General features: G+C 33.6%; 1 protein-coding gene and 1 pseudogene across 1 annotated transcript; both read left to right on the top strand.

Moving 5' to 3' along the window:
* Nucleotides 1-5,285: 5,285 nt before the first annotated feature.
* Nucleotides 5,286-6,505, top strand: LOC139703055 (zinc finger protein 678-like). Its single transcript, XM_071605975.1, is given in 2 exon segments — nucleotides 5,286-5,676; nucleotides 5,679-6,505. Coding segments are annotated over 2 exon segments (1,218 nt in total).
* A 4,090-nt stretch (nucleotides 6,506-10,595) lies between these two features.
* The window catches only part of LOC139703054 (zinc finger protein 420-like), a 106,203-nt pseudogene continuing 98,612 nt past the window's right edge, over nucleotides 10,596-18,186 (top strand).

Here is an 18,186-nt window from a genome sequence, read left to right as displayed (position 1 = left end):
AGGAGGAAGCCTAAATTCAAAAATGTTGATTGAGAAGTTATCCAGCAGAAAAGATTTTTGAGAAGCTTTAGTTTCTTTCTCTTGTTACCATAGAAGAACCTGTCCTGTGTTGTGTGCTTCAAAATAATCTAGTCTCCTGCTTTTCCTCCAGTAATGTCTGCGTACATGCAAATTAACAACAAAACACTCCCCATGCCTTGTGAGTGTCGATATTATCTGACAGCTCTTCCATAATTTTTAAAGATATTTTTAGTTGTTAATGAATTTCCCATTTATTCATATGTGGTGCTGAGAATTGAACCCAGGGCCTCATACATGGTAGGCAAGACCTCTACCACTAGTTTACATCTCCAGCCCCTCTTCCATTGTTGCAGGTAATTTTTGTGCATTTCTGAAGACCTCTAGGTCAACCCATTGTAATACATCAATATCATAAGTCAGTTTCTCTAAACTTACTTGTACATTTTTTTTCACTAAAATTTCTTTATCAGAGTTCTTTCTGATATGTGTAATGTATTTTTTGTGAAATCATCTGCCATGAAATGAAAGTCAAGATGGACAAAGACTGCTCTTTTGAGAGATGGTGTAAGTTGTAGTTGAATAAGAGGATTTGTAAAATAATACATCTGTGAATATTTACTATTTGGTTGGTTAATTTTTTTTTTATTTTTTTTCATTTTGTACAGTAGGTTCCATGTTACAGACTGGGTTTCCTCATATCAGTTAATTACTTCACAAATTAAGATATGCATGACTCTTGTCTGTATTGCGAATAATGTTATAAGTGCTTTTTGCTTGTATAAATATTAAGCCTCTTTTGTCTATGAATTTTATATTTTATCTTGATTGGCTTCTCCTTCTGCTCATGCACATAGAAATTGAAGTTTTTTATATGTAAATGTAATGGGGATTGATGGCAGTGATACTCGAATGCTGAACTATACCCCAAGCTCCTTTTCATTCATAGTTGGAGAGAGGCTATCACTAAGTTATTGAGGATTTCTTGAATTTGCAATTCTCCTGCCTCAGACTTCCAGTTAGCTAAGATTACATGCATGCTCATCATTTGTATATTGATGAGTTTGTTCACATTTATGGGATAAAGACCACATTATTTTAAATGTAGCTTTGAGAAATGTTGCAATTCTTTTTTTATGTATTGTTTGTAATTTTCATTATAATCAAAACTACAAAATAAAACTTACTGTCTCCCAAAATTTAAATATACAGTTCAGTAACATTAATTCAAATTGCTATGCAATATATCTCTAAAAAGTTTAGATCTAAAAAAAAAATGCCTATTAAGCAAGGGCTAATTTCTGTCTTCCCATCACAAAACCATTCTCCTTTGTTCAGAAAGCTGGTTCTTTAGTTTAGAGATGTCGTATTTGTAGAATTCTGCAGAATTTTATCTGTGACATTTCAGTTAATCTAGTGTGTATACATTTTGTAAAATATATAATTAGAATAAATTCTTTGACTTCAAAGTTTTATAGTTTCTATATTTCAAATTTGCTCATCGTTCTTTTCAAGGGATATATTATTTGCATCCCCAATAATGGCTCTGATGAATAACAATGTAAAAACACTGGTGTGCAAAGTTTTTATTTAGTTCTTGATGTGAAGGTTATTGCCACACTCACTAAGAAGTCCGTCTACCTAACTCCATGTCTGCATTTACAATTGAATGCTGTAAATTTTAGTATATTTTCAAGCAGGGAAATAGTATTATTTGTATTTTGGGGGATATTCATACAATTTAAAAGATAGATTTCTCTGCAAAAAAACTTATTTTTAACAACGGGAGTTCGATGCATATTACCTGGAGCCTCGAGGTAATTTTAAGTAGAATAAACATCTTTTAATTTTATCTTTCAATTCTTGAACAACAGGTTGCCCAAGAGTGTTCAATCAATTGACACATATTTAGGGATTTTTGAACATTCCTATCACTTTTGACTTCAAATTTTTATTCTATGTTGGTTGCAAAATAACTATCACTTAAATATTTATTAACTTTTGTTTTAATACATAAAATTGGTATATCCAGCATAATATCCAACTTGTGATTAAGAAGAGGGATTCTATAAGTCTACAATAGTTTCAAAATATTTTCAAAGTCTTTTACTTTGCAATGACCATTGTGCTTCACTGTATTTTCATTTTCAGTAAGTGGGGATTGATGTCTCCTAGGATGACAATGATTCTTTGTTTTCATTCAACTCTCTCAGTGTTTTCTTTGTGTGTTTGGGAAGTGATATATGTTGCTAATGTATTTAGTCTTAATTCAGAGCCTAGGGAAAGGTTTCTTTTCTCTATTTTGCCTCTTTTTAAAGGCTTTTTAAAATTGAAAACGTTTTCTATGTCTTATAACTGTCTTAAACTATGTTATGTGTACTATAATTTAGACAGCACAGATTTTGTTCGGTCACTTTTGTATGTGTAATTCTTGTATCCCTTTGCTTTCAGTATGTGTGTGTCCATAGATTTAGAGTACACTGTGGACTATCTACATTTGTAATTTTTAGAGTTAATTCAGATAGCCAAGGTTTGTTTTGATCAGAATTTTGTAATCTTGATTTTGTGAACAAAAAATATCTAAAAATGAAGAATCTCCTTCTCATACTTTGTATGACTATCAACTTGACTTCACTTTATTAAAAAATTGAATATATTTATGTGTCCCTTCAAAACTATATTATTGTTACAGGTATATATGTCTATTAACAGTTTTGTTTTTATGCTTTTGTCTTTCAAATTCGATTGCAAAATTACATGTTTTGTGTCCCATTATTACAATAAAATAGAATTGTTTTTGCCAAGAAATGTTTAGAATTTCATATGACTTGTGTTGCTGTGCACACTTACATTTTAGTATGAAGGATTACCGTTAGTACTTTGTGGAGAACAGATCTAGTGTTGATGAATAGTGTGTGCATTTATATATTTATTTTTTTCCCTTCTCTTTTGGAAGATAGTAGCTGTGAATATAATGTTTTGGTTGATAATTTTATTCTTCCATCCCTTGAAAATGGCCCCAAATTCCATTCTGTGTTGTGAAGTTTTGACTAAGGATTTTACAATTATGTAGTTACACATTTCTAGGTGACCCATCTTTTTCTCTTTGATGCTCTGAATAGTCTCTGTAAGTTTTAAAACTTGGATTAAAACCCTCTTTGAGTCTTTACAACTTTGACTTTTTTGGATGTTTTATTTTTCTTATTTTCTGAGATGCATTTATTAGTACTGGAAAGAGAACTACCATTATGCATTTTTTACTTTGGCTGGCCTTGAAATTTTGATCCTTCTGGCTCAAGCTCCTATGTTGTTATGCACAACCACCCATGACTCTTTCAGACATTTTCTAAAAAAAGTCTTTAAACAAACATTTTCTGCTTATTATTTTAACAATTCTTGACTAAATTTTATTCCATTTTTTTGTGTGTTGGTATAGTTCAGTAAACTTCTTTTAAATGATAATTTAGTATTCCCTTTGAGTAATTCATATCTTATTTTCTTACAGTAGATTTAGCCATGTTATTTTTTCTGTTGGTAAGCAGGAACCCCTTTTTGAACAGTCCCCAAATATTTGCATGTTTCATATTTTTCTTTTTTAATGAAATTGAAGAAAGTTGGTAGATTTTTAAAAATATATTGTGAAGGAGGAAAGGCTTTGTGTAACACAATGTATTTTCCTCTAATATATTACTCTCCATAGTAATGTACTCATCTTAGATACTGTGAACAGAAAGATGGTTTGGAAAGTTCTCAAAGTAATTTGGGGTGTACATTTTTATTTGATTTATAGGTTTCTGCATTAACATGGGCTTAGATTCAATAACCTACTCCCCTGCTGATGTTCCTTTATTGCTGTAATTTCTTAAGTTTGCAAAATATACTCAGCCCAGTACAGTAAGTAAACATGATTATTATTTTTATTTCAGCCATGACTTCTCATCATCCTGGGAAAATTTTACCACAGCAGGAAATAAAAGAGAGAGAAGGAAGATATGGAAAGTATGACCTTGACCATTTACAACTAAGAAAACAATGGGAAAATATAGGTGAGAGTAGAGTTCAAACATCGTATTATAATGGACAAAACTAATTAGTAGTCCCTATTTATGATAAAAATTTTATGATCAAAGGACACCAGAAACAATTAATGTCTGAAAAAAAATCAATTTATTTCACTTACTTCTGAGGAGCTGTGTGTCTGTAAGAATATTTCCACAGCCATTTTTTTTTTTAATTTTTAATATTTATTTATTTTTTTAGTTCTTGGCGGACACAACATCTTTGTTTGTATGTGGTGCTGAGGATCGAACCCGGGCTGCACGCATGACAGGCAAGCGCGCTACCGCTTGAGCCACATTCCCAGCCCCACCACAGCCATTTTTGAAGTGAAAAGAAATGTGGAAAATTTGATATCTGGTCCATGCATCAGTTTTTAACTTGGCCCAAAATAAATGTAGCACCGAGTTAAACTTCCATTTAAACATTTGCACAGAGAAGATATTTTTAAAAGTGATAATTTGAGAGTTTCTTTACAAAATGTTCATTTTTCTGCAACAGAACAGTAATTTCTCCTTGTGCCCAAATTGACAATATTAAGAATTGTAGAAAGATTTCTACTTCCCCACTATTGCTCAATGATAATTCTGATACAGATTTCCACTATATAGATAATGCTATAAATAACACCATTAGCCATGTCTCTACCTTGAATAATTTCCAGTATATTTACATTGGTGATAAAAGTTATGAATATAGAGAAACTCCTAGACATTTTCTAAAGCAAATTTACCAAGATGAAAAATGTGGGAAAGTTTGCTTCAGTGCTCAAAAAGTATTACTCATCCAAATTTTCATAGTCAAGACAAAACTTGCAACTGTAAGTTATGTGAAAGGGTTCTTAATCACAGTGCAGAGCTTGCTCAGTAGAAGATAATTTATAGAGAAAGAGAGCCCTATAAATTTAAAGAATATATCAAAGCATTGGCTTACTCAACATCTTCTAAACACAGTAGATACTATGACAGTGATAAACCCTATAAATTTAAATAATGCAAAAAAAAACTTTTAGTGAAAGGTTACAACTTTTTGAGCATCAGAGGATTTATATTGAACTAAAGACCTGTAAATGTAAAAAGTGTGGCAAAGCCTTAAAAAATTTTCAACTCTTACTCAACACCAAAAAAATTATTTTGCAGAGAAGATCTACCAATGTGAAGAATGTAATGCACTCGAGAACTTTACTCAACATCACAGTGTTCATACAGGAGATGTGCAATGCAAATGCAAAGAATGTGACAAAACTTCTAATAAAATCTCCAATCTTATTTGTCACCAGTGAACCACACCCTGGAGAGATGCCCCACATATGTAAACAATTTTGCAAAGGTTTTAGTCAAAAACCAAGCCTTAAAAATCACCAGAGAATTCATACTGGAGAGAAGCCCTACAAATGTAAAGTGTGTGGCAAAAGTTTTAATACAAACACACAGCTTGATTGCCACAACAGAATGCATACAGGAGAGAAGCGCTACAAATGTAAAGTGTGTGGCAATAGTTTTAATACAAACTCAAATCTTGATCATCACAACAGGATTCATACTGGAGAAAAGCCCTACAAATATAAAGTATGTGTCAAAATTTTTAATAGAAACTCACATCTTGATTGCCACAAAAGGTTCATATTGGAGAGAAGCCCTACAAATGTAAAGTGTGTGACAAGAGTTTTAATCAATCATCATCACTTACTCAGCACCAGCGAATCCACACTGGAGAGAAGCCCTACAAATGTAAAGAATGTGGCAAGGCTTTTAGTAGCATCTCACAGCATAATTGTCACAAAAGGATTCATACTGGAGAGAAGCCCTACAAATGTAAAGTGTGTGGCAAGAGTTTTAATCAAAAATCATCACTTACTTGGCACCAGCGAATCCACACTGGAGAGAAGCCCTACAAATGTAAAGAATGTGGCAAAGCTTTTAATAGCATCTCACAGCATAATTGGCACAAAAGTATTCATACTGGAGAGAAGCCCTACAAATGTAAAGTGTGTGACAAAAGTTTTAATACAAACTCACAGCTCAATCACCACAACAGGATTCATACTGGAGAGAAGCCCTACAAATGTAAAGTGTGTGGCAAGAGTTTCAGTCAAAAATCATCACTTACTCAGCACCAGCGAATCCACACTGGAGAGAAGCCCTACAAATATAAAGAATGTGGCAAAACATTTAATCAAAAAATATTACTTACTCTGCACCAGAGGATCCACACTGGAGAGAAGCCCTATAACTGTAAAGAATGTGGCAAGGGTTTTCATCACAAAGCATCACTTACTCAGCACCAGAGAATCCACACTGGAGAGAAGCCCTACAAATGTAGAGAATGTGGCAGAGATTTTAGTCAACAATCATCACTTACTCGACACCAGAGAACCCATACTAGAGAGAAGTTCTATAAATATGAAGAATGGCAAAGCTTTTCAAATTGAAGGTCACATCTTACTAAACATTACAGATTTTTTACTGCAGAGAAGTTTTACAAGTGAAAACATTGCATCAGTGTCTTTAAGGATGAATCAACCCTTATTTCACAGTAGTCCAACACTATTTAACACCAGAGATATGATAGCACAGAAATTATACATGTGTAAAATAGGTGACAGAGTCTCCAACAGTTGTTCACACCCTACTCAACAACTCAGAATTCATACGAGTGAGAGGACATGTGGAAAAATTGTTGCAAAGTTTTTGGCCGTTGATAAAACATTTTTAAAACATGGAGGATTTATAGCATATAGAAAGCCAAAGAATGTGTCCAAGACTGTATTCAAATTTCAGACATTTTTTCAATTTCTGACCTCATATCTGTAGCAAGTGTGGAATAGCATTTGATGAAAGTGTGTACCTTAGATAACAGCAAAATATTTACAAAAACACCTTGACAAATATAAAGATTGTAGAAAGTTTCTTATCTAGAGCCCATCCCTTTAAGTATTTGGGACCTAGGAGGGGAAAAAAATCATTTAAATGTAGAAAATGGGTAATTGCTTTGACATTTGCTGAAAATTTTATTAACATCTTTAACTGATATTGTAGAAATAAGGAAATACAAATAGTGCATCCCTTAAAGGATATAATTTTACTATAAATCAACAATTACTAAAGAGTCTCATTTTTCACAACTGGAGAAATAACAATTCTCAGAGTTGATTATTTCAGAAATCTCTTATAATTTATATGAAATTTTTAATTTTTAGTTTTTATGTTTGTACTTAAACTTAGGGGCACTTAGTAAACCACATCCCCAGATTTTTTTTTCCATTTTTTTAGAGATAGGGTTTGCTAAGTTGCATAGGGCCTCACTAATATATGGAGCCTGGCTTTTAATTTTCAAAGCTTCTCACGTCCCTATGGTCACAGGCCTGGACCACCATGCCCGTTTTACAGAGCATTTTTACTTATATTTCATTACAGATGCAATTTGTTTCTAAATAAAGTGTGAGTTTCTTAATATTAACCTTGTTATGCATTTAATGATGCTATTAGGTCACGCATCTCCCACTATTCACTTTGCTAATGGATCGATGCAATAGTAAAATATTCTATTGGGTAAATAATGCTATAAAGTCTCCATTAATTATTTAATATGTTTAATCAAGTTTTATTTGTGGAATATTATTTATGTAACCTATATACTCTCTTATTTGTAATTAATGAAAAATTAAGACAGTTATAGGAAGGACCTAGGGATACTAAAATAATGCCCAGATATCCCTAGTTTGAATTAGGACTTTAACATTTCACCTTATAGAGGTGCAGTACTCCCTGAGGGATCTACAACTTTGGAAAGTGATACAAGTTCCCAATCTGGGAGAATAGAAAGACCCAGAGACTAGGAGCCAATGTGCATATTCAGGTAAAAAAGAAGGGTTGCTGAGGGGGAAATAGTCTCAATGTTTCCTGTGGAAACCACGTGGTCCACAGGCCCATCTTGATATTTGAACTGAAGAAACCATGCAGTTCCTCATGAATCCATGACATTCATCACTGAGGAGACTGGACTGACCTCAAGTGTAGGAAAAACATCCCAATATAGGACCACCTCTTTATTCTTGCATACCCAATAGAAAAGTGTAACCAGAAACATGTAAAATGATTATTGTAAAAAAGAAAAAGACTTACTATAGGAGCATTTATGCCCCCACATTTTTATTTCATTGTATATTTTGATTTTATTGACCTTTTTTGTTCTACTTAATGACTTGCAATATAATGTTTGTTATACTTATTGGATTGTATGCTGGATAGAATGTGTCATGGTCTTGGAGACCCCTCTGCAATCCAGTAATTATAAGACACTATAAACTAACTCTGTCCCTCTTCAGATCTAACAGCTCCAGGGGCTCATGACACCACAGAGAGAGAAAAACAATTTTTATTAAAATAAACCTCTACTCTCTAATCTACAAATCTGTTCAAAAAGTAAAAACACAATATTCTCTTCATATGTGAGCCCTTTGGGTCAACAAAGCACCACCTACAAATATTACATTTAACTTTATTTGGGAAAATAAATAGTGAAATATAATGATAAATTCTAGGAGAATATTATTCACACTATTTTTTATTCCAAAGGGTAAATCTCTAGGCTTCATGCTTATCTCCACTCCATGTTATTTTTTACAGAAAATGGCTTCATTTTACATATGAGAGTTTTAACTATTTATAAGGTCCTGAGGGAAGATTCAGTACCAGAGATCTAAAAAAAAAATACTAAAGATCTTCCTTTTCCATGTGCCTGCATGATGTCTGCATATCCTTGTTGAAACAGCTAAAGAATGTTGATTTCTCAATGCATTAGGCTCCGTGGCTCACTCATTGGAACTTCAATTTATTTAGTCATCTCAAGGCTATCACTCCCTCCTCTGGGATCTGACTTGTTTTGGGGAGGATGTAGTATTCTTCATGGGATCACTAGGTTATGCAAGCTGTTAGAATGAAGCTTTTTTTGTTTAACTTGTATTTATTCAGCCACACTTTAAATACAAGTTACAATAAGACTTCAGACTATCACCTGTGGAGAGGATGCTCTGCCCAGGACTTCCCAGTCAGGACCCTGAAAAGCTGTTTGGGACTCCCTAGTACATAGGTTCAGTGTTGGGGTTTTCCTAGTCTGGCCATACCTTTGCCTGTGTCTGTTAGTTTTGCTTTCAATCTTGCTTTCATAGTATTATTCAAAGAAATACTGTCTTGTGTGAAGAGAGTGTCTTCCTTATCTATTGGATCTGACATGCCAAGTTGAGCAGCAGCCCACATACTTAATGTCATAAACACAAGCATGTGTTATCTAATCAGTAACCAGCGTATCTTTCAACTACATGATTTTTTTATTGCATGAGGGAAGAAATTGAGAATGCTTTCTTTAAGAGCACATAGCACTATTAATAGTATTCATAACACTGCTATGTATTATTCCCTCTTTGCTCAACTTGTAAGTATTGTTCTTGTGCTGCTTTGTAAAACAAATAGAAAAGAGTTGTTAACCAAAAATTTTGTGATAATAGATTGTTGCACAGACTGACTTGGGCAACTCTATTTACCATTGTTTATTATTTTGTATGGGCTCTAGGTAGTCTTTCATAATTTTATTTAACCTTAATGACATTACCATTTATTGAAGAGTTTTTAACTCACAAATCTTCTCTGTATACAAATTTCCCCTTATCATTTTCAAAATTTCTCACTCTTTTTAGTTATACATGACAGTAGAGCAAATTTTGACATATTATACATGGAATAAAATTCATTTTAGTTAGTATTCCATTCTTGAGGTGTACATAGTGTGGACCTTCACTGGTGGTGTAGTTATACATGAACACAGAAAATTTGTGTATGATTCATCCTACTGTCATTTTTATTCCTGTTTCCCTTTTCTTCCCTTCGTTCCAACTTTGTCTAATCCACTGAATTTCTATTCTCTCCTCCTCCCCTGTTGAGTGGTTTAGCATCCATATATATTATATATTATATATAATATCTGTTTCATTCTACTATTCTTCCTATCCCCATATACCCTCCCCTTGCTGCACTTCTCTCTACTTAATCTAAAGTAACTATTCTTCCCCAGTCCCCATTGTGAATTAGCATACACATATCAGAGAGAACATTTGGCCTTTGTGTGTGTGTTTGGGGGGGGCTTATTTCATTTAACATGATATTCTTCAACTCCATCCATTTACCACTGAATGCCATAGTTTCATTTATCTTTAAATCTAAGTAATATCCGATTGGTGGGGGGAATATATATATATATATATATATATATATATATATATATATATATATATATATATATATATATATAATCACATTTTATTTGTCCATTCATCTGTTGAAGGACACCTATGTTGGTTCTATGGTTTAGCTATTGTGAATTGTGCTGCTATAAAACTTAATGTGGCTGTGTCCCTGTAGTATGCTGTTTTTAAGTCCTTTGGATATAGTCTGAGGAGAGGGATAGCTGGGTCAAATGGTGGTTCCATTCTGGTTTTGCAAGGAGTCTCCATACTTATTGACATCATGACCTTCAGCGAATGTGACATTCAGAAAGATGCTTGGCACTTAATTGCTGCCTCAGAATTCTTACATTTTACTGACAAACCTTTACTAGACTATGTAAGCAAGTACTAGAAGGAAGATTCTTGCTATGGCTTATAGGCCTGTATTCAATCTCCTTATGCTTTAATTACTGGAAATGTAAAAGTTAAAATGGAAGATGATAGATATCTTGTAACATGTAGTAAATGTAATTTAACTAATTGTATCACCAGAAATAATAGAGAAAAAGGAATGATGATACTTCATCAGCCCTCTTTTGTCTTATTACCAGGAAATATTTCAGAGCCATGGTAGGCTGATGCTGGTTTTCAAGTCTTACTACAAATACACACCCAGCTAGCAAGATCTAAGTGTGCTCTTGGGCTCATAAGAGTGGGAGTTCTTCCCTTGGTTTATTTTATTGCTCCCATGGTCATGGCTTCAGTTTCCATATCTCAATTATTCAACATGCAAACTTTCTTAATAATTTAGCTCAGAATATTTCCAAGGCTCTTCACAATCAAATAAATGTTGATGAAAGGATTGAGACCAAGCTAAATGCCTTAGAGGCTGCTGTCATGAATATAGGTAATGAACTTTCTGCTTTGAAATTCAAAAAAAGACTTAAATGTCATGCTAGCTCTAAGTATGTGTGTGTTACTGCTGCCAAATGCAATGCTTCTTAATGGTATTGGGAGAAGGTTCAAAACCATTTTTTGGATATTTGGCAGAATAATGATAACAGCTTGGATCTTTTGGAGCTGCATCATCAGATTCAAGATATACAGAAAATTATGATTGATTTTTCAGGTCCTACTTCTTTAGCTGATCAAATACTTAAAGAATTAAACAGCTTTAACCCTGGAAATATTCTTAAACACTCTGCATGCTATATCCTTCTATTGTTCTCATTGCTACTAATTCTCTCATGTGTTGTATTTGTAGGAGGTTGTGCCCCCAGAAGAAGAATTTAGGGACTCAAATAATGACCCATCACCTGCTTTTTCAAAGAAAGAGGACAGACATGTGGGAAGCCCTTCTGAGTGACCCATGTGTTCCAGTCCTGAAGCAGGAGACTCTGACCAGTCACTACATTTGTGGTGACTTGGGCATTGTCCCAGCTCAGATAGAGAGGCGGGTCTTCAGATATAGGCATTACCCATGAGGGTTGACTTACCCTCATGTGTCCCTTGTAACACTGCCCACTCTGGCCTTTTTTGAATAGAACTTTCTAAGAACAAGAATCCTCCAATAAAAGTTCTCTTCTGAATGTGGTCACTTTCTCATCAGCCTCTCATTACTTTCTTTGCCCTCCCTTTTGGGGAGCCTGAGGTCAAGAGCATAGAAGCAGTCCTGAAGCTTATGTAAAGGTAATGTGTGTCTGTGTTTTATTTGGTGTCCCTGGAAATTCACATAAATCACCTTAAGTTCAGCTGACTGTGCAGGTTGGGTGCGGCGATTTGCCTGACCTTCATGGGCAGTAATTTGTAACTGGTGTTCAGATGAATCTCTCTCTCTCTCTCTCTCTCTCTCTCTCTCTCTCTCTCTCTCTCTCTCTCTCACACACACACACACACACACACACATATCTTATATTTTTCAAGAGTAAAAGCAAAAGCAAAAATGGCCCTGGGATGACTAGATATCCACAAGAAGAAAAAAAGTATTTGGATATGTCGTATCTCACAACATATACAAAAATAAAAAAAAAAAAATTAAAAGGATCAAAGGCCTTTGTGTAATAGCTAGAAGCATAAAACTCATAAAAACAGTTGAGAAAATTTTGGTTACTTTGGATGTGATGATGGCTATTTAATATTTTGTATTTATTTTAATTATGCCACTCAATTAGAATAATCCCTGTTTAAAAGTGGTATGATTTCATGTCAAAATAAACCTTAATGTTACGTGTAACTGAAATTCACTAATAAAAAAAAATAAATAAAATTTAAAAATGAACAAAGGCACTGGAGATGTAGCTCAGGGGTAAAGCACCTCTGAGTTCAATTTTCTGTACCAACAAATAATTATTAAAGGAATAAAGACATTTCTGAATGTAATAGGCTTAATCTTTACTCTGTTGATACTTCTGTGGGTTTGGTGAAAATGAGAACCATTTTCATGATAATTCATTACTTGCTAAAAAATATGCCCACAAAATTATAATATTTCTCTTTTTTGTGGCTCAACAATACTTTCATGACTACATGAAGAAGCCACAAGTATATAGATGTTAGTTTGGGATCAGAAGTTAATTAGTTAATATTATTTGTTTGACAGCCCTTCAGCTAATATGATTCCACACAATGCTAGGGATCATTTGGCTCCAGGGGAATAATCATTACTCTTGAGAAATTTCAATTTTATTTAAGTCTATAGATTAAGAAAATGGATGTCCAGGTTTGACTTATACAAGGTAAATATGGTTGGAGTACTTCAGATAGAAGTCCCCATTGGGAACAGTGAAATTTCAAATAATATATACAGAAGCCTAGATGAGGTCTATAGTTAAAAAAAAAAAAAAACATAGTGACTAAATTATAAATATATTTTTCTTTACCCTTCACAAAATGTATTATGCCACATCATAAACCTCATATCTAAAATCCTGTGGATACTTTCCAAATATATGTCATTATAAGCAGTATCTTTTGGAGCCTGTCTATAATCCCAGCAGTTTGGAAGGCTGAGGCAGGAGGATCACATGTTCAAAGCCAGACTTAGCAATTGGTCTCTAAGTAAAATTTTTAAAAGGGCTGGGAATGTTGCTCAGTGGTTAGCTCCCCTGGGTTCAATCCCTGGTACCGAAAAGAAACAAAGAAAAATTGTCTTTTCTAAGAATCTATTGTTCAATGCAGGGTTATGAGATTTTTACATGATTTCTGCTAAGAATCTTGTAGTTTCAATTCTCATATTTACACATTTCTTCCATTTAAAATCAATTGTGTAAAATGTGAGATAGTGTTTGAGATCATGTTCCATGTTTTATATGGATGGATAGTTGTTCCAGATGATTTGAAACCATTTTTCCTATAACGTCTTGGTCGATTATCTCCTTGAAAAATAATCGACCATAAATATAAGGATCTATTTCTAAATTCTATTCCATTTACTTATATCTTTTTGCAGTAATGAATTTGAATCTAGGAGCACTCTACCACTGAGATTTATCCCCAGTTCATTTTTGTTTTGTTTTGTTTTGTTTTGAGACAAGATCTTGCTATGTTCCCAAGGGTGACCTCAAAGTGTCAATTCTCCTGTCTCAGTCACCTGAGTTGCAGGTACTATAGGCATCCACAACCACGCCTGGCAATATTATTCCATTTAATCATTTTGTATGTGTGACTCAGTACTGATTACAGTAACATTTTAAAAATAGCTTTGATGAAGATGTACTAAATATACATAATAAATTGTCTCTGCATGGTATTTTAACACATATGCCATATCCACTGATGAAATCCTGTTCTCATTTCTCACCTCCACTCTTTAACCTTTAAAAATCACCAATCTAAATTCAGGTTTAGCTTCCCCCACATGAGGCACAACATGCAGTGTTTGTATTTCTATGTCTGGTTTTATTTCATTTTACCACACTACCCTCCAGTTTCACCCAATTGGTGGCAGGATTTGATTTTTATGGATGTATGCCTACATGTATGCCATATTTTCTTTATCCATCTGTCCCAGAATTCCTAGGTGATTCCATATCATTTCAACTGGGAAGTGCCTCAATAAACATGGGCATCCAGTTATTAGATGAGTGTTTTACTGTTTTCATTACATACTCCCAAGTGGGATACCTGAATCATAAGGTAATTTTAAGTTAGTATTATTTAGTTGAGATACTGAAGACTTAACCAAAGCCTCATGTGCTTGGCAAACATTTGACTATTAGACTACATCACAGTGCCTTATTATTATTATTATTATTATTATTATTAATTTATTTATTTTGGGAGAGTGTTACATTAAGTTTCTTTATCCTCACAGCAAATTCAGGATCCTCCTACTGTGGTCTCCCAAGTTGTCTACTTTACAGGCATTTATCACCATTTCTGGCTTCCAGCACATTTCTTTTTTATTGGAGACAGTGTTTTGCCCTCTTTGACCTTGAACTTGCACAAGTTGGCCTTAAACTTGTAATCCTCTCCTTTATCTTCTTAAATATATGGGATTAGTTGTGTGCCATGATCCCAGCTATTATTAGTTTTTTGAGTAATATGCACAGTTTTTCATATCAGCTACCCAATTTACTTGCACACACCCGTGCATAAGTGTTGATTTTTCTCCACATCCACATCAGTGTTTGTCACTTTTCTAAGTTATAGATTCTGACTGGGATGAGATGATACCTCATGTGTTTTTTTTCTTGTGGTGCTGGGGACTGAACCCAGGGCCTTGCACATGCAAGGCAAGCACTCTACCAACTGAGCTATTTCTCCAGTCTTCACCATTGTATTTTTGATTTGCATTTTCCTGAAGGCTAATTATATTGAACATTTTTCTATATGTTTACTGGAACTTTTTGTTTTTTCTTTTGAAAACTGTCTACTTTGTTTGCCCACTTGAATGGCATTACTTAGTTTTTGATTGTTTGGTGTTATGATTTTTTTTTTGTTCCTTACATATTCTAAATATGAAGCTTGTATCAAATGCATACTGGGAAAAGATTTTCTTCCATTTTATAGGGATTTCACTTTTTTCTTTGCTGTACATCAGAATTTTAGTTTAATGCCATTTTTATTTTTTATTTATTTATTTATTTTTGTGTGTGTGTAATTTTGAAATTCTGTCCAAAACATTTGTTGTCTTTACCAGAGTGTTAAATTGCTCTCCCTTGTTTATTTTGTAGTTTCACAGTCAGGTCTTTTACCCCTTTTGAATTGATTTTGAACAGGGTGAGGAATAGGGATTCAGTTTCTTTGAGTACTGAAACTTTATACTGAGCTTTAAAATTGGGTTGTGAGTCTTCCCAATTTTGTTCTTTTTGTTTTCTTAAAAAAATCTGCATTTGGTATTTGAGGTTAACTGAATTTCCATATTCACTTTATGCTTACTATTACATCTTTGTAAAAAATGATAGGTGGGAATTTTGGTAAGGTTTACATTGGTATGTAAATGAACTTGCATTTTACCATTTCAGCAACATTAATCTTATCAATAAATAGTCAATGACTGTTTATTCTTTTAAACATTTTCTATAATATTTTCTGCTTACAAGACATATTTGTTTGTAAATGTTTTGCTGTGTACTTAATGTTTGATGCTACCATAAATGGAATTTTTAAATAATTTTGCTTTTTTAACATAATTTTTCTTTGAATAAGAAAGCTACAAAAATTGTATTGATACATTGGTGCTATATCCTGCACAAATGCTGAACATTTTATTTAAATAGTTCTTTCATAGAGACCTTAGGATTTAATTCACATAAAGCTATCTATCTGTTTTTAGAGTTAAATATAGTTTGATAGTTTTACTTCACATTTCTAATATGGATTGTTGTTGTTATTGGGTACCAGGGATTGAACTCAACTCAGGGGCCCTTGAATCCGGAGCCTCATCCCCAGCCTTATTTTGTATTTTATTTAGAGACAGGGTCTCACTGAGTTGCTCAGCACCTGGCTTTTGCTGAGGCTGGCTTTGAACTCATGATCCTCCTGCCTCAGCCTCCCAAGTCACTGGGATACAGGCATACGCCAACCATGCTCAGTTCTGATATGGATGTTTTAACGTGTTTTTTTTTTTTTTTTTTACTGATTCAATCTCTTATTAAGTATTTTTAGACTTTCTATGTCTAAGTCAGTTTTGATAGAAGTTTTATAGGTATTTGTTCACATATCGTTGTTTATAATATGCCCTTAAAATTCTCTAAATTTTTTGTGGAGTCTGTTTTGATGGTCTCACTTTTATTTTTGGTATTTATTAACTTGAGTTCTCTCTCTCTCTCTCTCTCTCTCTCTCTCTTTTCTTGGTTAATTGAACAATCAATTTTGTAAATCCTTTGAACAATCAAGATGTTTTCTTAATTCTTTCTTTTTTATATTTCTTTTATGCTTGCTCTATTCTTTATCAAAATTCATCCCCAGTGCAATTTGATTACAGCTTGCTTTTCTTTGTCTAGTTACTGCATAAAGTTAGGTTTTGGTTTGGGCGGTTTTTATTTTATAATGTAGGATTTTGTGGTTATGATTTTTCTCCTAAGGCCTACTTTAGCTGCACCTCATAAATTTAGGCATATTTGCTTTCATTTATATCCACCTAAACTATTTTCTATTTTTTTTCTTCCTAAAGAGTAAACTGTCTAATTGCTACATGTTTGCAAATTTTTTAATTTTCTTTTTTTTAACTTAATTCCATTATAGTTACGAAAGATAATTGTCCTGATGTCAGTGCTTTTAAATTTATTGATATTTTTATTGCTTTAAAATGGCAAGTTCTGCACAATGTTTCCTACACAGTGGAGTAAAATATGTATTCTACTCTTTGGGGCAGAATATTCTGTATAGTCCTGTAGACCTAGTGTAGTTATATTGTTGTTCAAGTGAGTTTGTTTTACATGGATTTTTGCTAGTCATTTCATTCTTTCTTGAAAGTGGGATATCACAAATTATCCACCACTTTTTGTAGAAATTTTTTTTCCCTTTAATGCTGATAGTTTTCACTTCATATATTTTGGAACACTGTTTATAGACATGTATACATTTATAACTTAGCTTGTGAGATTGCCCACTTTATTGATATATATTATATATCTTAATTTTATCACAAATATGCTTATATTTAATATATAATTTAATATATGTAATTACAAGTATATATAATGTTCTTGCCTCTATCTAACAATTTCTGTTACAGCTGATTTTGTCTCACATGTGCAGAGCCCTCCAGCTGTTTTCTTTTTTGGTTTTATTTGTTTGCTTGTTTTTTTTCTTGTACTGGTGGTTTTACTCAGGAACACTTTACAACTGAGACTTGTCCCCAGCCATTTTTATGTTTTATTTTGAGTTAGGGCCCAATTAAATTGCAGGGAGTCACCCGTGAATTACTTGGGGGTCTTCTCTCAGTATGGGGCCATGGAGATTTAGGTTTTACCTTGGGAACTATGGGCAGAACCCCCAAGCACATTAGATTGCCCAAGGCACATGACCTCTAAATGTGACTAGGTGATATCCATTGGCTGTGACCAAGTTTAAAATTAGCCAGTGCAGATTTGAGTCCTCTGTTTCAGATTGCCCAAGGAGATCCTTCTGTACTTTCTCATCAACTTATGGCAGAAGAAAGGATTGCCATAACAAAGGTTGAATCTGCCATGGAGACTTCACAGCTTACTAGAATTAATCCCCAAGAGCCTATATATTGATTAACATTTCCCAATATTCATACTCTTACAGGAGCAATATGGCAATAATTGGGAATTATTGAGTGGCCTTGCCTACCTCATTCTCCTCAAAAGTCATCAACTCATTTCCATGGCTTTATTACTCAGTTATTAAAGGAATGACATGAGTTTTGTAGATAGTTGGGTCATAGCCTAATATTATTGTTGTCCCTTTTTCTACTGAAGAGC

Source organism: Marmota flaviventris, chromosome 20 (assembly GCF_047511675.1).
Source record: "Marmota flaviventris isolate mMarFla1 chromosome 20, mMarFla1.hap1, whole genome shotgun sequence".
Taxonomy (NCBI): Eukaryota; Metazoa; Chordata; class Mammalia; order Rodentia; family Sciuridae; genus Marmota; species Marmota flaviventris.
The sequence above is the reverse complement of the archived record's forward strand: the minus strand, read 5'-3'. Positions and strand labels throughout refer to the sequence as shown.